Source organism: Xiphophorus hellerii, chromosome 22 (assembly GCF_003331165.1).
Source record: "Xiphophorus hellerii strain 12219 chromosome 22, Xiphophorus_hellerii-4.1, whole genome shotgun sequence".
NCBI classification, from domain to species: domain Eukaryota; kingdom Metazoa; phylum Chordata; class Actinopteri; order Cyprinodontiformes; family Poeciliidae; genus Xiphophorus; species Xiphophorus hellerii.
Window position 1 is genome coordinate 24707969 of NC_045693.1, and position 27853 is coordinate 24735821.

A 27853-nucleotide genomic window follows, 5' to 3' on the forward strand; every position below is an offset into this window, starting at 1 on the left:
CCAGCGTTCTGAAAACTCCGTTCATTCCCAAAATTAATAAACAGCTGTTTGATTATTTTCCCAGAGGTAAAGTAAGTGACGTGGTATTTTCGTGACACAGTTTATCTTTTAACAACAGCAAGGTATAACATATAGTGGAGGGGAACTTTTCCTCGATTCAATAAACACGTAAAAAACAGTCTGATACTGTTACGGTAAATCAAACGTTAGTGCAATCACAATATATATCCACTTCCGCACCTTTGATTCGTTCATGTTAAATTCTCTCGCTGCTGCTCTATTCCCGTGTTCTACTGCGTGACTGATCGCCTTGAGCTTAAACTCTGCGTCGTAAGCGTGTCTCTTAATAGGAGCCATTTTGGGGTCTTTACACAAAACCCAGTGTGCACCGCGCGCTTCTCTTTCTACGGGGGAAAATGAAGTCGGCGGCTGCTTACCGTAGTTGCGAGACCTGTTGTGGTTCAATATTGGTCCATATATAAGGCGCACCGGATTATAAGGCGCACTCTCGGCTTTTGAGAAAATTGAAGGTTTTTAGGTGAGCCTTATAGTGCAGAAAATACGGTAGGTTTTTTTGAAGTGGCCTACTCAAAGTTTGCACTTATCTTTAAACCCTCTGCTCAATCGAGTGTGGCCCGAAATCTCTCCTTAGCAACACAACTTATTACCAGTTATCACAAACAAATAACGCCTGAGTTATGAGGTTTTAAAAGACACTAGTCAGGGCAGATTGGTTTGGATATGTTTTTGTATTTGGTCAGGTTATGTTTTTCTGATTTCAACGTTTGTTTGACGATCTGAAAAGCTTCAAGATAAATCATTTCTGTAAAAAAACCCCAAAAAAACACACTATTGATCAAAACAGCTTTTCGGGATTTCTGAAGTTTTCACCAAGTCAAATTTAAGACTTTGTAAGACCATTACGAAAGGGATTTAGGACTTAAATAACAAAGAGAAATGAGCCACTGGCTATGACGAACACCATCCAGCCAAATGGCAAAAAAAAATCTGCACTTACCTATGAAAAAAACCTATCTAGTTTTACCCTTCTTAGCTAGCTACCAAAGGTTTGGATAACAGTAAAGTCCCACAAGAAGAATGAAAACTACATAGAATATATGAGATCAGAATCCCACCACAACAAAATATAAGAGCTGTGATTAACATAACTAAGGCCAACTTGGATATAAGACATTAAGGCCATAACTTTAGACTTATGAACATAAGACTTTTTAAGGATGTGTGAGCACCCTGCTCTTTTACTTCTTAAATTTAACTTAAAGTTGTTTCTGAACATTTGATTTAAAGCTGAAATTCTCAATATTCCCACTTTCCTCTGAACTGCATCCCTGTTAAGAAGAAAAAAAAAAAAAAAAACAGGAGGAGGATTCTAGATGAACAGACCACAGGCTGCGTGTTCGGTACTTCATATTGCACTTTATTCAGCTCTGAGGAGGCAGAACTGGGCCGGGACCGTTGTTGCTGTCACAGATCAACACCTATTGCTCCTTGTCTGCAGCACCAGCCAAACCCGTCTCAAGTATTACCATGCAAAAAAGAAACAAAAAGAACTTGGTGTACATGGTTTTAAAACGAATAAAAACTATTGTGTGTGTAAACCGAAGCAATGAGAAATACTGCATATTATGGAAACAGCACTGGATGAGTTGGATGGACGAACAGGCTTCAGACAACACGACATGCTATAATCAAACACAAAGAATGCCTTTTGTTTAATCTCATGTGGTTAAAGTAATGGCTTTCCATTGAAAGTGACACATTTTCTACAAACACATAAAGCTACAACATGCCTGAATGTTGACATGTCAGGTTTTCTGCCGCAAGGACATGAAAACGTGGCACAAGCTTCGATTCGAGACAGCTCTGTTGGGAACTGAACGTCTGCAGTGGAAGTACAGAAAGATCTCTCACAGTTTTCATGGTTTTTAGAGACAATCAGCTTATCCGCCAGCACAACTTTATCACCTCAGGGTTATTTAGTGGCTCCACACTCTCAAAAATGTACCTTTGTTAGATTGAAAGCTGCTGTGATTATGGATTTTATGTTTCAGTGAGGTCGAATGAGAACTTGCATGTGAAATTTAGACTTAGACTTGTGAAATGAATCCGTTTTCAGGTAAATATAGTGGAAAATCACGACTTGCTCTTCAGCTCAGATCCACATATTCTTTTAGCTTCTTTTGACTCTGGGTGGGAAACTTTTTAACGTTTCTGCAACGGGTGAGGTCAATATTTCTGAATTCCTTCAAAGCCTCTGGTCCATAAATATCGATCCGATTTCAAAACAGTGGATTATTTTTTTTTTTGATTCAAATGCATCATGTAGGTCTCATGTAAAACAGTAAAAATTCACTTATTTTCACATTTTTTTACTAATCTCAATCAGGGTTTAAGTTATTTTTCAGCATGTGAGTGTCACGTTTTCAACAAGATTAGACAAAATTCGGTCATCCCAGGTAAAACATGTAAACTCTGAGATGTGACCGAACTTGAATTATGAAGGTTTTGGCATGTTGCATTCAAGTGCGTGTCGTCAAATCCCGTAAAACGAGTTTCATTGAGCCGTGGAGAGCCGTGACGTCGTGTTTCTTATGATTCATTTTTAAAATGTCTCCATAATTAAGATGCAGAGGTCAGGACATAATTGACCTCTGCATTAGTTCTGCATCGCCGCTGTTAAGTGCTTAATATTTCATATTTTTAATGCCATTATTGAATCTAGTAGCTACAGATTAAAAACTGTAATATAGTTTTTTTAAGATGCTTCAGTTAGGCGTTTTTGTTAATCTATAAATCAAGTTTATTAAGGTCGCAGTTAGGACTAATTTATTAACACTTCCTAATGGTTATATACTAATCAGCCAGCAGAGGGCAGCAGGTCCCAGTTTCAACCTCCAGAGAAGAGAAATCGTCTCTGTGTTTTCTCAGTGGCTAAACAGGACAAGCGGGTCTCACGAGGACAGGTCACATGATCAGGGCTGCACAGTGAAGGGGGGCGGCGCCGGCGGCTGGGAAAAGGCCTCAGTGGTCCAGGATACGGAGGTTGCCGGACACTATTTTGTTTTCCAGCATGGAGCCGGCCGGAATATCGATCCGATCGCCGTGGTTGGCGATGATGATGACGGTGCCCTGGGAAGACGAGGAAGAGAAGCGATGAGTTCCAGTCTCCTCGAGGAGGAGGAGGCGTGACGTCAGGGAAATATTTGCAAAGACAGACGGCAGAACCGGTTGCTTCCAACAGTTAGGATGAGAGGAAATTCAAGCTTCTCTAAGTCATATTATTTATCCAGGACATGATTGAACACAAACATGGATTCATAAGTAGATGAAGTGGCTTGAATATTTTCAAACTATTCTAACTTTTTCAGACTTTTTTTGACACAAACTTTGTTATTTAGGATTTTATGTGACTCGTCAAAATAAAGTAGAAAATCTTTCACAAATTCAAATCTGAAAAGTGTGTCAGGCATTGATATTTCCCTGCTTTTCGGCTGCACCGAAAAATCGCCCGGCCAATAAATCTGCACTGCTTTCTTTAATCTTGGAAGCCTGCCACCTGCAAAGGACTGACTGACGGACCCGCCCGCCGGTCACGGCTAACAATAATCACACAACTGTTGGCAACCTAGCAACTTTCTTGATATATTTGGCAGCTTTTATCAGAGATTGGCCAAAAGTGGAATTGGCAGGTCAGGCTTTTTAAAAATCGGTGATCAGCTTACAAATATATGCAGTCGTTTCACTGGTATCTCCACTACTTTATACATCTAAAATAAAATCCGCAAAAATTCGAGTCTTCGTGTTCGAAGCCGTCGACTCGCGTGCGAAACATTTTTGGCCCTTGTGGCATTTACCTTCAGCGACACATTTTTCCCAAACGTGACGTCTCCAGAGACGGTCAGGTGGTCCAGCTCCAGCATGTCGGGGATGCTCTCAAAGCGGGTCAGGTACTCCTGAACCTGAACACAACAACAGGTTGAACTTTCTCTGGGCCTGATCTTTATCAGGCAGCAGGTCACATCACTTATTAACCTGCAAGTATCATATTTGCGATGTAAGAATGATTAACCAATGCAGTGCGGAGGTTCTAGCAAAAACAGCTAAAAGCCGCTGTATCAAATATCAAACGATTGACTGTGTGAACGTGTCACGTGACCCGACATCAGCCGAACTCCCAGGTCCCACCTTGGTGAAGGAGCTGCCCAGCTTGACGTGCGGCGTGGTGGGGAACTCTCTCTTGGGGCTCATGGTGAGGGAGCCGGCCTCCAGGCTGTACAGGTTGGACATGACCAGCAGCAGGTCCGACGTGGTTTTGACAGGAAGGAAGCGGCTGCGGGGGACGTTTATCCCCATCGCGTTGTCGAAGCATTTGATCGCCGCGCCAACCGCCGTCTCCAGCTGGACGACGTTCAGCCCTCCGTCGAGCGTCTGAGGGTGACGGGGAGAGGGATCAATGAAGTGACTTTGAAATAAATTGGATTTGGGGTTTTTTTTTTCCCCTGGACCCTGTCACCACGGTTACAGTCAGCTCCCATCCTGGAGCTGTTAGAGTTGACTTATTTGAGATTACTCGCGTTTAAGCTTATATCCGTCACTTACTGTGCTTGAACTGAAACTAGGCACCTACTAGTTAGACTATGTGATAGTTTTAGAACGTTTTATTACATTTTAGATTATCTCTCTTTGTTTTCATCTCAGAGCTGAGAACGGAGCACAAATGTACCTTCCAGGTTTTCTACTATCAGTAGCTCTGCTGCAATAGCTGCACACCCAAACCAACACACACACACACACAAGCTTTTGGATCACACTCCAATGACCTGCTGTGTGCAGAGGGTTAGCATGTAACCACTAAGTAGAACCCACTGTGTGCCAAAGTCCAGCCGATTGTTCAGGGCGTGGTTTCCAAATAAGATAAATATGTAATGTTCTCTGCAGCAGGGGAACATTAGTGAGCCAATAATTAAAGACGAAGATCGTCCAGCGAACTGGGGTTAAATTTACACTAAACTATGAAGGACGTAAAAAAAGCTAGCTAGCTTTACCCTTACCAGGGTATATTAGCAGCTAGTTAGCAGTAGCTGCAACCGTGTAGAGTCACAGAACGCAGTGAAGACGCCTGATCGCCACGCAAAGTTTTGCGTAGCAGTAAATTCCCACGAGAAAAAAAAAAGAAAACTACACAGAATATATGACATTAAATAGTCCTGCCACAACAAAACCTAAGACCTGTGACTCATTAATTGAAAAACAATTCTTAGATTAATTGTTTTTCAGGGAATCTCAGAAATCTTAAGGCCTTAATTTTAGATGCATGAATTTAAGACTTTTTAAGGGTGCGTGGACACCCTGCCTGCTGTAAATGCATTAAGAAATCGCTTCTTGAGACCACAGACGGAAACGTGAGTAGATATTTCTACACGCCTCGTCTAGGCCTGATGAAAGCACCGGGCTGCTGCAGAGGTTGGAGTTTAAAAAGTGAAGCTGCTTCCAGCCTCAGAGGGGTTTCACAATGAGCTAAGATTAGCCTGTGAAAGGCTTCCGTGACGCAACAAAAGTAACGACAGGAGACTCAGGTAGACCTCTGTGAGAGGCCTCTCACGCAACATCCACAATTTCAGGTCCTCGTGCATCAAACCTGCGCCTGATCTTGCCATGCATGAGGGCGGCACAAGAACCCAGTTCTCTGGCTCTGGGGGAGCCAGAAAGCTCCTGCTCACTTATTGCCTCTTACATAACGCACAACTTTATCACAGCGCGAGCTCCGTCGAGTAATGAGGACTACGTCTGTATATTCTGCTTGGGCAGAGGCAGCAGTAATCAACAGCGCAGCAGCAGCAGCAATCAGTGTGAATTTATGACTTTCATATCCTGAAGTGGTTGCCTGCTCAGTGAAGGATGGGTGAGGGAGCGAAGGTTCGATCTAGCTCCAAGGCAGCAACCAAACTAAAACCCAGCTTTGAAGTTGGAGTTTCTGTTCGCACACTTTAAACTCACAGCAGAAATAAGCAGGGATTCCTAAAAAGAAAAATATATATAAATTTTCTGTTAGAATCTAGTATATTTATGCAACAACTTCTTAATTTAGGAGTAGTTTTACTACATTTTTCTTCTACTTGAGTAACAATATGATGAAGTGTCGCTACTTGAATACAATTCCTGGCTACTCTGTCCACCTCTGCCTTCCTCACCATCGTCTTTACAAGAAAGAAAAAAAAAGGATTCGTGTTGTTTTGAGTTGAGTTCGAGTTGCTTTAAATATTTTAAAATATTGTTCTGACGGCATACATGTGCAAGCTTAGTGACTTATGAGGACCCACAAACACTTTCCTTTACTGAAACATGAATGCTCGGGGAAGGAGAACAGTTTTAAATATGAGCTGAGTAAAATCTGGGGGTACAAAAAATTAAAAACATAAGCAGCCTTTTGTTATTGGCATAGACATGACCTTTAATCTAATTTTTGTGAAAAGAAAAAAAAAAAAAATTGATCCATTAATTTAATTCATTAAAAGGACTAAATAAGTTTAAAAAGAAACTCAACGAGATTTTGATCTTTATTTCTACCAGGTTTTATTTAACGGCATCACCGTTTCTAGGCAACAAGACATGTACCAAGATAAGGGAGGGAATAAATCTGCCCAAAATTATCTTTAAATACATGAATAAAAAAAATGCTTCTGTTGAATGCTTTCATTAGTATTTCTAGATGAGTAGTTGTGTATTGGTGATTTGGGGAAAAAAAAAATATTAATTGAGAATTTCCGGCCTAAATAAATAAAAAAAGCGCTCAAAGTAAAGCTTACATTTTTCGACATTTATTTTTGCGAGGTGCATCTTTTGCAGCCTTCAGGTTTTGAGGATGGGTGAGGTCAACCTAAACTAAGGATATTTTCCTTTCTCCTGAACTGTTTATTTTCCAATCTTTATCGATGGCTGTCTATGAAGAGGCCGTGGAATATTACACGGATGTCATATCACATATCGTAAGCAAAGAAATGAGGACAAACAGAAACTGATGAGGTTTCTTGCTGAGCAACAGCATGAAAGCCAGTGTCTTTACATCAACATATCTCTTTATCTGAAGTTGATGTTTGGAAAATTCTCCATCATTTTTGCTTAGTATGTTTCTAAAGAGAAAACCATGCTGCTACCAATAAGAGCAGAGTTATTCACCGTGCGTAACGGTACATAACCGTTTCATCTCCGCCTCGCTCACCTTCGGGTTGACAATGATCTCCATGTCCATCGCGTTCTGCTCCTGCAGCCTCTTGATGGCAGGCAGAGAGATCCAGAGGTTGTTGGTGTTGAAGATCTTGAACTTTGAAACCGACTTGAATTCGTCCACATGATCTTTGGGCACCTGGGCGATCTCGAGGAGGCGGAGCTTTCCTTCATACTGGATCAGGGTGCCTCCCTGTGGAAAAAAAACAATACAAAAAAAATAAAAAAAATCAACAATTTTACTTCATAGACTACATCTGTTGTCTTTAAAATGATTATTAGTAATAAAAAAAACAAGGCAAAATTATGAGATTAGGGCTGTAAATAATGATTGTTTTAGTTATCAGTTATACTGGCAATTAATCGATTAATCAATACATCCTGCAGATTTTTCATGTAACCACTTGCGTCGTTTTTTTTTTTTTATACAATATTAGAAATTCGTATTCATATTTCTACTGCCTCAAATGCAACAACGTGGCATTCCTTTAGTGTACGCCTCAACTTTTGCAGCAAAGCATTCACTTGTATCGACAAATATACTGGCTACTAGCTTGCTGATTATTTATTAGATTAACAATTGGATAGCAAAGGGTGCCTAAAATTCATTTTTTACAACTTTTTTTATTTTATTTTATTTTTTTTACAGAATTTGAACCAGGTGAAGTTAAAACTATATAACTTGAGGAGTTCTGGGTAGAACAGATTTACAGACAAGGAGGGCTTTTTTTTTTATCTTAAATGAAAACTGTATAGATCTTTTTGTGCAGTTTTGGCTTAATTACTCAACTGAGAGCTTTGTTCTTTCAGCAAATGGCCTTTATTAGTCTGTATGCTACAGTTAACGATTAATCGATTACTAAATTATTTGACAATTATTTCAGCGATCGATTAAAGGCATTTGATTAATCAATTGATCATGTTAGCCCAATGTGAGATTCACGTCCAACTGTCCTGGTCCTCATACCTTGACGTCAGCGCGCGTCTTATCCGTAACCTCCATGACAAACTCGCAGCGCTTGCCGTTGGGCTGGCTGACCAGGTGGTGCAGGATTTGCAGGTCAACGGTGGCTCCCAGGTTGTCGATGTTGGACACAAAGATGTACTCCTTTCCCTCCGCGATGAGTTTGTCCATAAGACCAGAGTTGTAGAAGCTGGCGTAGATGTCGCCGTGACCGGGAGGGTACCAGCCGTCCGCGTTTTGGCCCATCATGCTCAGGTTCGCAGCCACGGGGAGGAGAGACTCTTTGTGTATGCGGGGGTACCTGGACAGACAGGGATGACATGATCACTAAGGGGATCCTAATTTTAGCGGGTTTTTTGCTTCAAATAGTCACTAAAGAGATGCTAATCTGAAACGATTAATTTGATTAATCATGATTAATCGATTATTGAAATAATCGGCAAACTAATTAGTGATTGATGAATCGTTAACTGATTCAACAGACTCAAAACGGGTAACTTGCTGAAAAAAACCCCCAATGTATTCAGGAAAGTAGTTAAGTCAAAACTGTAACAAAAATATCTATAACTTTTTTTCATTCAAGATATTAAAACTGTAAATATGTTTTGATATCATCAAGTGGTATTTTTTAGATTCATCTAGTTCAAATTCTGTAAAAAATAAAAAATACCAGCAGATGGATTTTTGGCTTCAAATGGTCAAGTATTCACTAAAGAGATGTTATATTATTGCATTTACGGCAATAAAATGCACATTTTCTGATTTAAAAAAGGAATTGTATGATTTGTTTATTTGAATATTTTAATGTATTTCTAATATGGCATAAAAACGACTTGAGTGGTTTAATGAAAACCTACACAAAATACAATTTTTAAAAAATCCAATGAATCAATCAATGGTCAGAATAATCGATTACTAAAATAATCATTCTTTGCAGCCCTGGATATGACTGGGATTTATTCATAAAATCTTTATAAATATTGCTTTTGTTCTTACTTAAAAACTGATTATTCCAGTGCGACACTGAGGAATCGTTCACAAATCTTTTTTTAAGGTGTTATGAAGAAGACAGGTGAGGAGCAAAACCATCAGCCATGTGAGAATTAGACAGATCAAAGCGTTTTTATGGAGGATTAACAATCCTCGTGAGGAGCTGGACTAAATGGGAACTGGCAGCACTTCTGGCAGCTCTAGGAAATACAGACCCAGATGAGCTACTTGGGAGAAAAGACTCACTCCGCAGTGGGCTCATGCTCTTGTTAAAGTGGGATTAATTCAAGTTCTGATTCTGATGATCGTTTTGATATGAGCTCAGAAACTTAAGCCTCCTGCTTCCCCTGGAGGTAGAGCAGTTGTCCAAGGAGAAACTGAGACCTCTTTGAGGGCAAAGAAATTAAAAAATACGGCAATAAGTCATTTTAACTGACATCTTGCTTACTTTTTGCTTGCAACAAACTCACAACCCTTTAATTGTTAAGGCAACTACTCTTCTCACTGAGCCACAAGCTCCCCAGGTAAAGTTATCAAAAAAAGAAAATGGTCACACACAGATAGACAGAAAGTCTAAAACTATGGCTTGATCAGATTACCGCAGCCTCTTAGGCTAGTGACCAAAGTCAGGTGATTTATATCTTTTTTTTTTTTGAGTGATATATTTATGAATTTTTGTTTCTTGACAACATTGCAACACAGAACAAAAGCTCAGCAGTGCACTCTAAGGTGGGAGAAAAAGAAAAAGAAGAAAAATACATGGGGAGAATACATATAAGGCAATTTATACCTTGCTACATGAGCAGCCTGCCAGAAACTCAACAAAATCCAGTATTTACACAATCAGTGACATTACCATCGTAAACAAAACTCAGGAAGGAAGTTGTCAATGAGTGAAGACGACTTAGAATTAGCTATTTTGAGCAACAGTGAATTATTTTAAAATGGAGCCAGAGGAGATGGCTAATTGTTTAAGAGGAAGTTTTATGTTATGCATGTCTAGACATTCCTGTGGTTCATTGAGGCTGAGAGAGAGCAAAATGTACAGTAGAGCTAAGTTAAAGTAACGATCGATGGGGTTATAGTTTTTGTAAGCTGCTAAGACAGTCTATAATGTTAACGATATTATTATTTTGTCTTTATTTATTGTGATCCAACCATTGTTTCGCTACAACTGGAAAAAATCAATTGTTTTTTCCAGTTTTCTTCCCCCCACCCCCGAGAAAAAGTTTAAAAAGTCTGTTCAAGACATAGCCAGACCTTTGAAACCATGTTTGAGCTTTCCTTACGTCAAAACATAATGAAGGTGGGTGAATAACTCATGGCTTTGTTTGGCGTTTAAAGCTGATTGTTTTCTCCCCATGTGCCAGTGAACAATCACTGTAATTGGATTTTTAGGAATTTCTGAAATGGCCCGAGCATTTCTTGGATCTCACGTTAAAAATTACTTTTAAAACTGCTCAGCGTCTTGGACATTAAATCCTCCAGCTAGTGTTGCTGCTGCCCCAGAAAAAGCGCTGACCCGGCCTCCCTAAGGCATGCAGAGCTGATGAATAATTGAATCGCAACTGGAAAATGAAAGTTCCACGTGGCTGACGAGCTGGAGACAGCACGGCATTCAGTACAAACAGGCTTTTCCACATGTTACAAAACATCTACCATTCCATTCCTGATGGTACGCATCCATGAACACAGGTAACGCCCAGCGGAGTTCTTAACACACTAAGTGATACCGTTTTCCAGTTGACAGTGAGAGCACCATTACTTTTACTAAGATGCCATTTAAAATACAGAAGAAAACCAGCTTCCAGATGTAGTGGTCTCACCTGCTCTGATTGAAGGTGTGGATCTTGACCCGGTGGTGTGTGTACTTCTGCAGGATTTTCTTAGTATCTTCGTCTGTGTTGAAGGAGTTCATGAGGACCAGCGGAACATCAGTGTTGTACGTCTTGTTCAGGTGCTATTGGTGATTAAAAACAAAAAAAGAACACAACACAAACATCACTATTTTTATGTAGCAAGGAAGGAAAGTTTCACATAATTATCACTTAAAAATCCCCAGTACAGACTGATAAAAACGATATAACAACAAAACAATATCTAGGAATTTCTCCGTTGTGTGACAATAGAGGGCATTTCTATTCTATTCTATTATTAGATCCATTTCACTTATCGCTGAATAACAGAAGTTTCAACACCCATCATATCCCAGAATCCTGTCCTCAGATTTTAGCTCAACGTTTAAAAAGACTAATAGAGAAACTTCTTCTTGGCCTGAATTCTGCTTTCTGAATTTCCTGACTGGGACTGCAGTTAGTCCGCATTGGAAAAACATCACCGGCTCCATCACACTTAGTACTGGGACCCCTCTAGGCTGTATGCTTGGTCCACAACTGTTCACAGTGTTAACTTGTGATTCATTCATGGGCTTTAAAGACCTAAAACAGATTATAATCTGGTGTTCAAACTGGACACAATAAAGATACTTCTTAGTGTCTTCGTTGCAGAGAGAGTGTTTTATCCATTTGTGCTTTCTGTTATCAGTATAACCAATGATTTTTCTAACTATTATAGATCTCTGAGAAATCCTGTTTGATTTTGTAATATGATGTTAAGTATGTAAAGAAAAAAAATGATCAGAATTAAAATTAAACTGACAATGAATTCGCGAGATAAAGAGAAGATAAAGAAACCTATAGTCTCATTCAATCTCATAAAATGTTAACTTATAATGCCTGACTAAAATACCTTGTTTTATTAAGCTACAGAAGGTTTATTATTTTTGTAGATTAAAATATATATTTTTTAAACTTTGCAACAAATTCATTAGAAATAAACTCATGCACTAGCAGTGATAAATAGAAACAGAAATGAAGATTAGCACTAAACTCCTTGTGTTTTTTCCCAAAGGCAAATTGACAAAACGCTGTATGACTGAACTCCAAAACGCCAAAACAAAGCCATTTTTTTCGTTTGTGGTTAAACAACAAAGACTTTACAAATATTACAATCAAGGAAAAAAAAAAAAAAAAGTAGTTGAGACCTCTGAAAATTCAGAAAATTCAGATGACTAATGGAGGCAGAAACAGATTCAGGATGTGAATCATATGGGTGAAGCTGGATTTTCACCCCGTCAGAGATGGGCGGTGACCACCCAAGAGCGACTCACCATGACCGACATCTATAAACGTAATAAGTGGGAGAACTGTTCATTTTTCTGTGGAGTTTTGTTTAAGTGTCGTGGTCCTCCCCTGTGCACAAACAATTTAAAATGTTCCGCAAATATGTGAAACAAAGGCTCGAAATACAGCTTGGCTCTGCAGTTTGTTGACAGTGGGCGTATGTGGAGGCAAACACAGCAGAGACATCAATGGCCGTCTCTAGAAACTGGACATCTTAAATCTCTTTTACAGTTTTGTAATCTTAAATCAATTTTGCTTTCAGGATTATTTGAAGCCCAAATCCTTAAAAATACAAAAGACAGCCTTTGGAGACACGCCCTTATTAAAGGGAAAGCACACTGCCAAATATAAATGATGACGTATCGTCTGGAAAAAGCAGACCACAACTGTCAAATGTTTTCAACACAGAAAAGAGCTTTCCAGCGGTAACATTTCAAACTGATGCATGGCCGCATCAGTTCTGAAACAAGAGGAAGCGTTTTTTTCCCCCCCCAAAGATCCTGCTAATGTAGTAAACATGTCGGACATTTGTGCAGATGAATTCATAAAGAAGGCAGATCTCGTTGTTCGAAACACTTGGTGATGTGCCGTTTTGAGAAAAGCAACTTACAGGTTTACTTACAGGCAAACTGATCATGTGCAGAGATTGAGAATTTCAGCTGCTTCCATTCACTGGTGTTACAATGGACAAAACAAATATGACAAGTCCTTTAGTAAAAAGGCTTCCAGTAAAGGAGATAAGACTCATAAGAAATGAATAGCACCAAGCTAACTATAGGTATTAATTACATGACAGTAGTTATAGTTTATATTTTCTCAAGGAGTATATTAAGATAAAAACCTTTACTCCATCCACCATGAATATGGTTTAGCTCAATAATATACTGTATATATTACTTGGCAAATAAATAAATCATTTTTATGCACTTTAAATGAGCCACCCTTAATTAATTGGGAAGTAATTTTCACAACGTGTTCAGTTTTTTTTCCTATCCGATTGCATTTTTCAAGTCTTTTACTACATAGTAAGTGTACATTCAAACTTTTAGGCTGTTGTGTAGAAAACCTACCTAAAATGTAATTGATTATTGACACAGTTACTATGTGTTTTCTGGCAGAAATCTAATTGTTTAAAAGAGGCGCATAACAGGTGATTGCAAGACTTTACAATCCTTAATGATCTCCAGTCCTATCAGATCAATTCTTAAGAAGTCCTATTAGCCTCACTGCTAACAACACAACAAGTTTGCAGTCAGAGCTGGTTTTAGCTCTAAAATTATTCTCAAAATAACATACAATGTACACTGATGTGCCTGATCAAGAATATTTTTTTTTTACTTTCCTGGTGATTAAGTGAAATGTTCTCACACAGGAGAAGTGGTTTACAGGCTGCTGGGTGTGTGTGCGTGTGTGTGTGGGTGGGTGTGTGTGTGTGGGATCCGTTTTCCTCTTCTCTGAACAGGCCGATTCAGTCTGCAGGTAATCTGACCCGACCTGGTCAGAAAACTGGAGGCAGTGTGCTCAGAGGAGAGCTGATCCCCAGGAATCTCTTGTAAAACATACATAAACACCAACCACCTTCAAGAAGTGCTGCACTGTATTTTATTAAGCAGCGTTGGGTGGTTGGTAACTAGTTACTTTTACTCAGTTACATTTACTTGATTAACTTCTTGGGAAAAAAAATAAGTTGTAGGAGTATTTTTACAAAGCTGTACTTTTTGCTTTTGCTTGTTTAACTTTATTATTAAGTATCACTACTCTTACTTGAGTAAAATGTCTGGTACTTTGCCCTTTGTGAGTAACTTCACTGAAAGAAGAATAAGCTTGTTTTAACCAAAAACTCACCAGACACACACACCCACAAGCCCCCACAAACACATCTGTAATTTCTGCTAAAGTTTCACAAGTTTTGTATTGAAAAAATTGGATTCAGAAAACTTGTCTTCTGCCTTATTTTGTAATTATACTATTTATATGAATTACTTTCATTTTGATCATTAAAATACCAACATTTCCACATAACTTTATATTTTTGTCCATTTGATGTCATTTTTAAATAATAAGTGACAGATGTTTTTGATCAGATACTCAGTACTTTAGTAGCTTTTTCTTATCAAATACTTTTTACTTGAGTAATTTCTTGGACTGCTACTTTCTATTTTCACTACAGTACAAATATGTTACAAGTAGTGCTACTCTCACTGAAGCACGATTTTTGGCTACTCTTCCCCCTCTGATGTTAAGCCATCTAATCTCAACACTTCACTTTTATCCAACGCAGATTAAAGTGAAACCGGAGCTTGGGGTCCCACTAAAAGCAGCAGGAAGATGTGATTGTTGTTTGTATGACTTCCAAAGAACATTCATTCAGGCGTTGGGCGTAGCGCTGCAGCAGAGGTTGAGGTGCATGATGGGGCCTAAATAGCTGCGCTCTCTTCTCTGACCAGACACACAGCCGTCTCTGTTTCCCTGCCAGACGACACACCAACAGATCCCCTTTCACAGCAACTCCTCACACACACCGTACTGGACTCTTTTCACAAATCATCTCTCTTCCAACAAGAACACACTTAAGACTTTATAAAGGCTTGGAGAAATAAACCAATGTCATCAACAAATACATGTGGATTTAATTTTGGACTTTTTTTCCCCCCCCCTCACTTTGAATAAAATTGATTCATTACAAAGTTTTCTTTGTATGAAAAATCTGCAAATGCTTCCAGAACAAAACCTGGAGCAGATGTTTGTGGTATGTTAGATAATACAAGAAACTCTTTGCTCAGCTTCAGTGGTCTGCACAAGTCTAAATCTTCACTCCGTTTTGGTTTTCCTTTGAAATCTCCTTATGATCTTTTAAAGAGACTTTGATCTGTAGTTTTCAGAGTTTCTCAAGTTTTTTTTTTTCCCCCCCGTAAGGTTCAAGTGCATTTACCCTTGTACCTTTTCCTTTTCTACAAACTAGGGGAATTTTTTGGGGACAATTCTGTGCTCCTCTCTGTGTTAGCTTCCTACACTAAGGTAAAAGCTAATTACTTCAGTAGAAATAACGTTTGACATGCCATGAGCAAGATGTCAGAGCAGAAATGGGGAAGAATAAAAGATAAAAACCACAGATTTCAACAGAGAAAAATTACTAGTTGAAGTCATGAAGAAACCATCCCAGGCTTTGGATGGAGGTTTCAGTGGCTTTAAAAAGGTAAACTTTGTGTTTATATTCAGCCTGTTTACAGAGTAAATCAGAGGGTGTGAGGGAAACTCACAGGTGATTAACACACCAGGCTTTATTGGCTATTCACATGATTTGTTTTGGTTTAAACCAATAAGAGCTGTAGATCCTTCTCCTGTTGCAGCAGGTGGTGTCGTCCTTATTTAGTATATCCTTGTGGCATATACATATACTGTATATGCAGTGTTGTGTGACATTGTGCATGTCTTAAGTTTCAAATTTGCATGTCAGAACAAGAACGCCCTGATGCCAGAAAAGTACTGAGGTGGCCTGACTTTCTTGGGGTCTGCAGATTCAATTACACGAGAAGCACAGAAATCAAAACTGACAACGTAACTCATCAAGAGATCTTAAGAATCCAGGAGGCAAAGTTTGAGATAGCAGAAATGTACGGAAATAGATCTAAAGTTTTTCTCAACACTGTTTTTCATTGTTTGACCAGTGCATGCTCAGTGTGGAGGAATTATTTTTAACCCCATTTCAGCTTCAAAAAGGCCACTAAACTGTTGTGCAGACAACAAATTTAAATGCATTTAATTGAATCTATCAAAACTACTGAAGCTAACAGTTTGACAACATAAAGGGCTTTAGCTCCAAGGAGATTCTTAAAGAAGGAATATCTGAAAATCCTGCTTTAGCCACAGCAGGAAGGAAACTTATCATCTATTGATGGAGCTACTGGTATGAAACCCAACAAGAAAGATTGTGCAACAACAAAAGAAATGTTGTCACGGCACTTATTCATCATTTCTCAGAAAAAGGGAGTTTCTACATTCAGTTGATTTGTTCTTTTGTACCTCACAGAACACTGGTGTTGTGACTGCAGATGTTTGCAAGAAGGCAGAAGGAGGAAGACTGAAAAGAACTCACTTCAATATCTGCAGCAGAAAAACATGTAGAAGTGTAACTCACCAGTTCAGCAGCGTTTATTTTAAAAGCTAAATAAGAATGATTAAAGAGTTGAAGTCTGACAGTTGGTTGCCACATGAAGAAATGCTAAAATCTGAAAATGCTAAATCTGAAGGCACTTGGCACTCATAAAAACTAACACTGCGTCCAGATTAAATCTGGACTCAGATTTATTCTGGACGCAGTGCAGCCGGGCAACAATCTGAACATCTGTTTAATGTAGGAGATGTATCAGATCAGGGTTATCTCTGTTAGTTTTTATGAGTGCCGAGTGCCTTCAGATTAAAATGAGATAAACACACATTGGCTGTAAATCTGTCCAAAAGCTGTGATTCTAGCAGTGAGACACACTGGTTTTGTGTTTCAAGCTAATTTTATGATGGAAAAAAAATGTAAATGTAGCATTTCTTCATGTGGTAAACCACTGTCAGACTTCAACTCTTTAATCATTCTTATTTAGCTTTTAAAATAAACGCTGCTGAACTGGTGAGTTACACTTCTACATGTTTTTCTGCTGCAGATATTGAAGTGAGTTCTTTTTAGTCTTCCTCCTTCTGCCTTCTTGCAAACATCTGCAGTCACAACACCAGTGTTCTGTGAGGTACAAAAGAACAAATCAACTGAATGTAGAAACTCCCTTTTTCTGAGAAATGATGAATAAGTGCCGTGACAACATTTCTTTTGTTGTTGCACAATCTTTCTTGTTGGGTTTCATACCAGTAGCTCCATCAATAGATGATAAGTTTCCTTCCTGCTGTGGCTGAAGCAGGATTTTCAGATATTCCTTCTTTAAGAATCTCCTTAGAGCTAAAGCCCTTTATGTTGTCAAACTGTTAGCTTCAGTAGTTTTGATAGACTGGTCAAAAAATGAAAAACAGTGATGAGAAAAACTTTAGATCTATTTCCTTTCATTTCTGCTATCCCAAACTTTGCCTCCTGGATTCGTAAGATCTCTTGATGAGTTTCGTTGTCAGTTTTGATTTCTGTGCTTCTTGTGTAATTGAATCTGCAGACCCCAAGAAAGTCAGGCCACCTCAGTACTTTTCTGATGTACTGATACTTTTCTGGCATCAGGGCGTTCTTGTTCTGACATACAAATTTGAAACTTAAGACATGCACAATGTCACACAACACTGCATATATATGTATATGCATATGCCACAAGGATATACTAAATAAGGACGACACCACCTGCTGCAACAGGAGAAGGATCTACAGCGCTTATTGGTTTAAACCAGGGGTCTCAAACTCCAGTCCTCGAGGGCCGCTGTCCTGCAACTTTTAGTTGTGCCTCTGCTGCACCACACCTGAATAGAATAATTAGGTCATTAAGGCTCTGGAGAACTGATCTACACAAGGAGGAGGTAATTAAGCCATTTCATTCCAGTGTTTTGTACCTGTGGCACATCTAAAAACTACAGGACAGTGGCCCTTGAGGACTGGAGTTTGACACCTGTGGTACAGAAGAAAAACTCTGCTCTTTGACTTTTGAAGACACATCTAAGGCTACGTTCAAACAGCAGGCGAATGTGACCCAAATCAGACTCTTTTTTTTTTTTTTTTGCCCAAAAGTGACTTTTTCACCGCAGTCCGAAAAGCCCAATTCTGATCTTTTCCACACCCCCCAAAAACATCTGACTTGAGTCACTTTCATATGTGGCACAAAGTCAGATACGTATCCGATTGTTTAATCTGACTTTCATGTCACTGACATGCGTTATAATTACTCACCAGAAGAAACCAGAACAGACATAATCAGTGGCTGAAAAAAAATTGTGATTTTGAACTTATGAAATAACTCTGTCAGTAAAGTGCATCACATCACAATCCCACCACTTGAAGCAGACTCCAGTAAGTGCCCCACAAAAGGCAGTTGCTATTAGTTGTGCTTTATAGCTTCATTCATTTTGTTATGATCTTGTGGCAATACTGTTGGCTCCCATTACTGAATAAACTTTAAAATGAGTCCATAGACGTCAATATTCTTTATTACTTCCGCAAACAATGCGCTGTTGTGTGATGTCAACTTTCTTCTTCTGCACATGTGGGTCACTTGTAAACCATTATTCACACAGACACATTACTCAGTATGAAAAAAATATATAAGCATTGAAATTCAGCAAAAAAAAGTGGAAATGAACTCAAGACGTACTGTGTGGACGTGGATTAAGATTTTTAAGATCCCAGAGCAGAGCTGGTGTGCAGATGTGATTTCAGATCTGCAAAGTAAAAATGCTGCCATTTACAATTTACTCCAATTGCAGCAACAATTTACATTTAAAATGTTAGGTAAATTGTATATATTATTATCAAGTATTTGTTGTTTCATGTGCCTTTATAATGTTCTTGTCTTATATGCCTTTATTTGTTTTGTTTCATCTTAGCATAAAGACAGTTTCTGTGTTGTTGAATTACTTTGATTCGTTTCTCAGAAGGCCTCTCTGAGGAAGAGCAGAGAACCGTTTTCAACATGGTTATCGCTCAGCAGAAACCTCTGCATCCTTGACCTGCTAGATGGCTATAAAACCGTCACCGTGAAGATGTACAACTTGCTCTGTTTTACCCTGTGTCTGGAACAGAATAATCTAGTGCAAGATACCATGTGTTTTAGTTAGTGATTGTCATTAGCACTGCAACTAAGTGATAAAGTGTTTTGCCCCCATCCCTTAGAGTTGCAGTGTTCTCTGTGATAGGGACTCTGAAAGTAACAAAAAGAGAGGAGCGGACAAATGTGTTTTCAGAGCGGTTGGAGATTTGTGACTGGAAACACGTCTCTATCCGTTCTCCTCGCGAGATCAAAAGAATCTAACTCTCTTGTCTTTTCTGTGTTTGTTTAATTTGTCTTTAATAGGTGTCAAACCTGACATAAAGTTTCCACCTAACAAAACAAATATTAGGGAAACAGAATTAAGAGGGAAATCTTTGTTTGTGGTGTGGTTTCTGGGAGTTTGCACCTCAATTTGTTGCACGGTCAGGTCCAGGAAGGTGTTCTCGTTGCGGACGCTGATCAGGCTCTTGGGGCCCTTGCATCCCATGCTGGTACCCAGACCTCCGTTCAGCTTCACCACCACCAGCTTGTTGAGGCTGGCGGCCACGCCGTCCGGCAGACCCCGGGCTGCGATCTTATCGTACGGCTGGATCTGTAGGACAGGGGACGGGGCAGAAATTTAGAATGTGTAGACACCAAACCAGTGTTTCTCCTAATCTCAATATTTTCTAAATTTTTTTCTGGCAAATTTTCAGCTTTTGAAACATTTGAAATCTCAAAGATTTTTCCTAGAAAATTTCTGTGATCAATCGAACAAAATTCCTGAGTACTTTTCTTCCTAATTAAAGACATATCAGACATTTTATTGTTTTTCTAGAAATTTTCTGTGATTAAGCCAAACATTTGTTTTTGGTGGAAATTGACTCCCTTTTTTCTTCTGTCTACAATTTGTCTGATACGCCGTCGTATGTATAAATGAACAAATACAAAAACAAATAGGAGCAAATGTCAGCAAGATGAGACTTTGCTGAAGTTGGCAGAAAAGCATTTTTTTCAGGGTGATAACCATTTCCTCAGAGGAAGAGAGACGAAAGGAATGGAATGAATTTCCTTTTGTGCAGAAGGTGAATGTCTGCAGTCGTCGGCTCTATCAAAGGAGAACGCATTTTTTCTTAAACGTCGGCTCATGTGGTTCACACTGACAATTAGAGTATGTCAAATCACAAGCCTGACTCACTCCCAGGCAACAGGGGATAAACCTTGTAACCAAGCTGTAAAACTCCTCTTTGCTTTTAATAATTCACTCTCCACACATCAGAAAGCGTTTTACATCTTTCTTTGCATCGCAGACAAACAGTCCCTTTTTCAGCTTGCTGATTTTCTGCTTCCCGTTTCACTCGGCTGTTTTCCAGCGCTGCTGCTAGCCGCTCAGGAATCCTGACGCGGAGCGCAGAGCTCCGAACTTCGAATATGTCCTGTTTGGGGAGGTTTGGAAGTTTTAAACCGTGTTATTTTAGATTCCCAGAAGAAGGCAGTTTTATAGTTCTAGAGCTAAATATTTAGAGGAAAGTGGAAATGTAGCCACAACGTGCGAAATAGATGGGTTTATTGAGGCCTGCATCTTCTAAAAGAACAAATGTTTTATCCCCCCGAACCTGACTGAGTCCAGAAGAGAGACGGACTAAATAAAGAAGAACCTTCTGATTGTGATATCTGCAGCTCCCATAGCGACGTTTTTAGAAAAGCATCATGACTGTCTCAGAATTGAACCGACTGGATAAACTTTAGTGTGGTCTATATATTATATATATAAAACAAGACAACATTCCAGCTGTGTGTGTGTTGTCTTGTTTCATGAACTCAATAGAGTTACAACAAAGAATCAAAAGTTCATTCCAGTTCTGGTTTCTGCAATCTGAAATAAAAGAATCCAAATTACCAACAGTAATTTAGCAACATACTTAACCCTGTGACATTCCACCTTGGTACAAACTGTTTCCAATTAATGGGTGGTATGAATTTATTTGTCAGAGTGAAACATAACCCGACATGTTTTAATTGTCGGATTGTTTGTCCATGCCCTTTCTGCAGAACAATGCCATTTCACAGCCGAACTGATCTGAGCACTGGAATCAGGAAGACGATAATAACCACAGCTGTAAAAATACCTTTGGGTCTTGCTAAACGCTAGTAGCATCTTCTCAGGTGATTTTTTGCGTGCAAAGACAGCAGCGCATCAGCAGAAACATCCCAAACAATCTCTGGAGGCTGAATTTTACCTCCAGTACGCAGACGAATTGTTGTATTTCAATAATTTCCAGTTTTTCTAACTTAGGTTCTAACTCTCTCGACCTGTTCATGAACGAGACACAGAGGTCTTAAAAGTTCAGGAGAGCTTCTCGAAAAAATAAACAAAGTTAATAAAGACACGTTCCAAACTGGGATCCTGGGAAAAAAAATTTGGCAGTTTTTGTTTTCCCCAGAGAAAAGCAGATGGAGCCGGACTCACCGAGTCTTCTGGAGGCCGTTTTATCTTGATCCATTCCACAGACGGGCCCTTTACCTGCAGGAATCTGTGGAAGAGGTTCTTGAAGCCCTTAAAGTCCTTCATGCAGACCTGAAAATGTAGACGGAAACAGCAAGATTCATTTCACTCACTGTGTTTGTGACTATGAGGGGATTTCTTTTAAGCTACACCCACTGTAGTTGTGGGAAAGAGTTAAAAATATTTTCAAAGTGTACAACATTGAGATTAAAGGTTTTCATGTTTCATGTTTTTTTTTCAGTGAAAAAAATGTATACATTGTAAGGTCAGTCTGGTTCTTATCTATTTAAATATAGAATAGAAAAATGTACACCCAAGTAAGTCTTATTGAAACAAGTTCAATAAACTGCTGAGATGAGATAAATTTATATATTTAGAATAGTGAAGGAACTCCGCTAGAAATTTTAACCAGGTTAACTGCACAGTTTTAATAATCAATCATGTTTTAATTAAAAAAACTGTTTTAGTGCTAAATTATAAATATGTCTATTTAGCTGTAAATAGACATACACGCTCAATAAAGAAAATTGTTGTTTTTTTTGTGTCGACTAGCAGCTGTTTTGCTCTGAAATGTTTCACTCCAAACATCTGACTCATCTCAACTCTCTTGACGTTTCTGGCTGAAATGCCTCAGTGAAACCCCACAAATTAAAGAAATTAAGTGGTTGTTTATTTCCCCCAATAAACCGCGTCTGTACTCCTGTAGGTGTAACCCTGCTTGGTATGACACTCCATTACGCGTCAGGTTTGAGTTTTCCCAGCATTGCCGTCCGCCCCTCTAAATCACAACCAGATGCTCTCAGACGGAGAGGGGAGGGATGAAGACGGTGGTGTTGACGTACGTCTCTGTCGGCCCCCGTGACAGTGTCCACCAGCTTCTCCAGCTCTGCGTCCATGGAGCTCTCCAGCTGCTGCCGCATCATTTCCTGAAACTGAGCCATGCCTTTGTGGGCCACTCTTTCACTCAGACCTGAACAAACAAGACAGAAGAGAAGGAAAGGTCAAAGTTCTCTTCTTTCCACTGATGCAGCAGGCATTCATGGTGTCTCATTTCAGATTTTCAGACTCCCACCTCATTTGCTAAGCTCAGAATCGTCCGTGAGACGAAATGTGGGGATTTTGCCCGCTCATGTTGCACTGTTGGTCTTCCTTGAAAAATAACTTTTGTTGTGAGATATTCAACCTCTGCATGATAAAGAGAACTTGTGGCTAATATTTCTCGCCAGAGAGATCTCTAATTGCGGTCAAACTGTCACATTGTCTGGTGAAGTAAGTGTAAGCCATTATCATAAGCCCGAACAAAGCATGAAGGAGAGTGACTCAAGCTTGTGATGTTGTTGAAGCTATGTTAAGGAGTCATTTTTTAAAGTAAGAAAGGGAGCATTTCTTGAGCTTGAGCTGTCCTGTCGACTAATAAACACTACGCAGTGTTTCCCAAAGTGTTGAAGAAGTCTCCTTCAATCTCAAATAGCATTTTTGTTGAAGGAGGTATGTTGCAAAATCGAGCAAACGATACACAAAGCCCTAAACAAAATTAAGGTCACAAGCTGGTCTGCAAATAAATTTGTTTCCTGGTGTTGCTGTCTTCACCTCAACAGATCGTTGTCCCTCCAAATTCACTTTGGGAGTCTGTGACTTCTCTCTAGAATAGAAAATATCAGAGCGAGTCCACCAACGACTAAGAGCTTAGGACGCATGGCTCTGACTGGGAACAGAAATGTGATGCGATGCTTCACAAGATTGCTTCATACCACAACCATGCAAGCTGTCTGCCCATGGCTCCTCTGTTTTGTATCGTTCGTCCAAACACAGGGTGTACTTCTCTATTTCAGAATGGGCTTGTATCATAACTGCTAATTTTTGTAATCTTATGGAAACAGCCAGAAAGATTTCTTGTCATCTGACAAGAAGTAGTAAAATAATTAACAGTTAAATTACCCTTTACACCCAATTTCATTACCACACACACCTCAAAGTAAACATCTGAGCAGCTTTCAAATATAACCCCTTGAAGCATACATATCCCTGGGCTTTTTAAAAAATTCTAAATGAGTGTAAACTCACACAGTCATCCATGTGTTATTCGGAAAATCCAATATGCTGCATTAAAAAAAAAAATCCATACAGAACAATGTGAATAAACAGTGGAGGAGAAAGGAAAAGTGTCTGAAAAACAAGCAAAAAATAAAAATAAAAAATCTGAAATGTTTTCCCCAATCAATGTTCTCTTGTATCCGTACTTGAAATTATAGCAGCCCACTTTCAGCTTTCCAAGACTGGACAGGAACCTGTGAGAGGCCAGTAGTACTTGTCATTTCTGGGTATAAAATCAAACAGGTTAATTGTCCTGACAGAACTTTTACCAAGTCCTAAAATCATAAGTATTTTGAATTTTGTTTCAACATTTTAGTGTATAGTTTTTGTTGTTTGTTTGTTTACATTATTATTATTATTATTATTATTATTATACAAAGAGAGAAACATTAGATTTGGTAGGAACAAAATGATCTATAAAAAGACAGTTAATGATGTTAGCTTCTGCTACTGGAGTAATGAGCTAAACAATCAGGCAACAGGACAAACTCAACCTGCAGGACTAAACGGAATAAGTTGCACTTCTGCACGTCGTGTCAGATCCTGTTTGCATTCACGGCCAGCTGAAATGAGGAACAAACTTGTCCCAGCTGAAACGTTCAGGAAATACTGGTGAAAGAACGGCAGGAGAGACGGTTTAGGAACACAAAATGTGTCCTGCTGACCGCTTGGCTGCTGAAACGCAGCTTCACTCAGTTCTCTGCCAGTGGAGGAAACACGGAGTATCAAGATAATTAACAGACTGTGGACACAATGATTAACAAAACACTCCATTCCATTCGCCATTATATAGTCTGACAACTTATCTTAGTTAGTCATTAAAGAGCATTAAAACGTGCATCAAGCTCACAGGCAGCTTTAGCAAATAAAACTCAAGAGGAGCTTGAATGCTACCGTTTTCATTAGGGCTGCAGCTAACCATTATTTTAGACATAGATTAATTGATTGCTCTGACAATTAATCAGATAAAAATACTGACACATTCTGCAGATTGTTCATTTAGCCACTAAAGTCTCCTTTATACAATACTATAAATATACTAAGAGATACAAATAAACAATTCAATTTCTTTTTTTAAATCACAAAAATTAACCTTTTGTTTTGCCTAAAATGCAGGATTCCTTTAGTGTACACGTGATCATTTGTAGTAAAGGATGCATCTGCAATTTAAAAAAAAAAACACTAACATCAACATTGTAGGTTAGACCCGCTGATTATTTTTTGGACTGATTTATTTGACTATTTATTTATTTATTTATTTTAAGCAGTAAGAAGTGTGTTGAAGAGTTCAGAGTTCCTACTGCAGCCTCAGTTTGTTCATGTGGTGTTTCAACATCCTTATCAGTCCCAATTGGAGTCCCACCAAACTAACAGGTCCAGGAAGCGGCGGACGAGCTTGTGCTGAGTTAAGGGTTAAGGAACTGCATTGGCTCAACACATTTTAATCAGCTGGGCAAAAAAGGGGGGAAAAAAATAAACTCTGATAACTGGAAGACAAAGAATATTGCAGCCAGGAGGCTGATGGTGGGAAAAGGTTTTTCCTCAACATGACAAGAACCGGTACCGGTACCGGTACCGGATCCTTCTCCGTAGCTCACTTTGGCTGTGAACGCCCTGAATGTGAAAAAACATTGATTCAACAACATCTGGTAATCCAATCTCCTTTACAGAAACTGGGTTAACTGTTATTGGCTAGTAAAATCAGCAGGCAGCGAGACCAGAGGACCAAGGAAGCTTACTTTATAGGACGGGTAAACGCTCGCAAAGCCAAGTCAATCTTCAACCACTGCAGTAAAAATGCTATCAACTCACATCACCTGGATGGGTTTGGCTGGAATGTTTTAGAATGTTTGCATTTTCTAAGACCTTATAGTTGGTGTTCAGGTGTTAATCTTCGAATCTTTCAATGACACATAATTATCAAGTGATATTTTTCAAATTTCCTGTCAACTTTAAAAAAATGTTTAACTCAAAAACACGACGGGCTGCTGGATGAATGACTCTGCCCTAGAGCCAAACCGCCGGGCTTGGCAAGTTTGGAAACCTTGAGGTGGATGGCAATCCTGGAGTAAAGACTTCAGAGTGGGACGTAGGTTCACTTTTCCACTATAAAAACACACCCAGAGGTGCCATGTCCACCGGTGATTGTTATTTATTTTAAATTTGAATGCAAATGCATGGCTTTCTCTTTGCAATCATGCATAAATGCCTTTTGAAAAGCACTGCAAAAATAGACTAAATGAGAGACGACCTTGTAGGTGGTTAGGGGTTAAGACTAGTTTGAAGCATATATGTATCATTTATTAGCAAAATATTGAAGGAGCTTCATAGTAAAAACAGAACCTTCCATTTTTGAAGCAGTTCTGAAAAAAAATATATGTACATTTCTGATGTTTAGTGAGCCTACAGTGAAACATTGCCCCAAGCTTGGGAAAATCAGGCAACAAAAGCAAACGAATTGACAAAGTTTTGCTCTTGAAAAGTTAGAAAAGGAACGAGAAAACGTTGACTCTGACTTTACTTCATAAAAAGAAGCGACCCGATAACAAACGAGGAACAAAGGGCGAAGTCGGGACAGTCCAAGCGTTAGCCTGCAGGAAGCTCTGACTGAAATCTACCAGCAGTAAAACTGGACCTGGCAGTTGCGATCAGATATGACTAAGCCCTTCTGTAGGTGACGAAAACTTCAGCACTTTGTGATTTAAACTGTTAGGTGGAATAAAACGGCACGTTTGGAGTAAGAACGAAACGACAGAAACAGCTGGAAGGCTTTTAAAAGACACTGGGGATAATAGAGTAGGAGCATTATCACATTCTGTCAGATGATTTATGTTACATAGTTTTGTGAACAATGTAACATTTAGTTACATAGTTTTGTGAACAATGTAACATTTAGTTACATAGTTTTGTGAACAATGCAACATTTAGTTACATAGTTTCAAAATAGTTTCTTACCTTCTACATAAAGTGCCATGTTTAAGCTGCCAAAGCACTATGAATCCAGTCGACAAGTTTCAATTAAAAACGGATATTTTCAAGTTTGTTTTGTTTTTTCACTCCATGAGATTCCCTGCGACAAGCGAAGGGTCACTGAACACAGCATCCCGTCAAATGAACCCCGAAAGTCTCCATGCGGTGATCTTAACGCCGCCCGTCCCGCTCAGTCCTTCATTCATCCAGTCGCAGGAGCTTTTTTTTTTTTTTTTTTTTTTAAATCATCCCACTAAACCCAGGATCTTGGCATCCTGTCGCGAGTCACGCTTATCTTATTGACAGTCAGAAGTCAATCCGGACACGGAGAAGCAGGCTTGAACCAGAGCAGAGTAAGGATCTGTCACTGATAGCATTCCCAGTCACTACGTCACCAATACTGACTGTGAATCCACAACTCACACCTCTGTTCACGTTTTCTTTCCCCACTGCCTCGCCCCCTGCGTGTGTTTTTATTGCTCCGTTCAGCCCAGAGAGACCACGTCTACACCGACACTGTCAATCATTAACCGACGGGATAGACAGAGTGTGTTGAAAGCATCGTCAATATCGAGGGAATAAGGGAACCGGGAAAGATGGATGGATGGATGGGATGTCATCCAGGAATGCGGTCCAGAGGGGCCAACTAATCACGCGGAAGAACACGTTCGCTTTTCCGCTAAATATTTTTTTTGGCAAAGCGGTTAGCTAACTGGATGCTAGCATGAAAAACGTCTCTCCAGTTGTACGACAGTCTTCAGCACAAACCTGAGGGAGCAATATTTAGTGTGAAGCCATTTTCTTACTGTGTTACTGTGGGATGCTGGCGGAAGAAAGTCAATGGTGTCGGTCGGCCTGGACCGCAGCGAAGACGCGCTCAGTTCTTTTCAAACCCAGGCTACCTCAAAACACCATGCCACTCTTTCCTTTACAGTTCCTCGTTTTGTAGGGGGGGGAAAAACTAAAGCGCAAATAATGAAAAACTTGAAAAGGTAAACAGTTCTAAGATATTTTACAATTCACTGCCGTTCCAAGGCAAGGGCAAATGGGAACCAATGAGAGGACTTCTTTCCTGTGATGACATTTTGGGCACCAATCGTTTTTTGCAACGTTGTTTTGATGTTTTTTCCTTGCAGTGATGGAACGTAGACGTACACGACTAGACGCAGCATTGGTTTCGTCGTTGTCAAGCAGAAACGATATGTCGGCTCCTCCGCCATATTGTGAGTGGCAAGTTTGT

At 39.4% G+C, this 27853-nt stretch overlaps 1 protein-coding gene across 3 annotated transcripts; it reads right to left on the reverse strand.

Moving 5' to 3' along the window:
• Positions 1-1417: 1417 nt before the first annotated feature.
• ugp2b (UDP-glucose pyrophosphorylase 2b) lies at positions 1418-27706 on the reverse strand. Of its 3 annotated transcripts, none has more exons than XM_032553160.1 (10): positions 27420-27706; positions 22392-22519; positions 21514-21621; positions 19471-19656; positions 11026-11159; positions 8213-8510; positions 7241-7438; positions 4207-4449; positions 3876-3980; positions 1418-3150 (listed from the first exon to the last, which is right to left on the reverse strand). In XM_032553160.1, exons 2-10 carry the CDS (start codon positions 22488-22490, stop codon positions 3043-3045), a joined length of 1479 nt encoding a protein of 492 aa, XP_032409051.1. In that variant the 5' UTR covers positions 22491-22519; positions 27420-27706; the 3' UTR covers positions 1418-3042. The 3 variants fall into 3 exon arrangements, with proteins under 3 accessions (XP_032409051.1, XP_032409050.1, XP_032409052.1); XM_032553159.1 differs by lacking the exon at positions 27420-27706 and adding an exon at positions 26599-27378; XM_032553161.1 differs by lacking the exon at positions 27420-27706 and adding an exon at positions 22622-22698.
• Positions 27707-27853: the final 147 nt, after the last annotated feature.

What these genes read in the sequence shown, in the direction of transcription:
- ugp2b (XM_032553159.1), bottom strand. An exon ending in AGACGCGCGCTGACGTCAAG is followed by an intron (nt 7,439 to 8,212) that starts GTATGAGGACCA and finishes TTTTTTCCACAG; the next exon opens with GGAGGCACCCTGATCCAGTA. An exon ending in TGGGCAGCTCCTTCACCAAG is followed by an intron (nt 3,981 to 4,206) that starts GTGGGACCTGGG and finishes TGTTGTGTTCAG; the next exon opens with GTTCAGGAGTACCTGACCCG.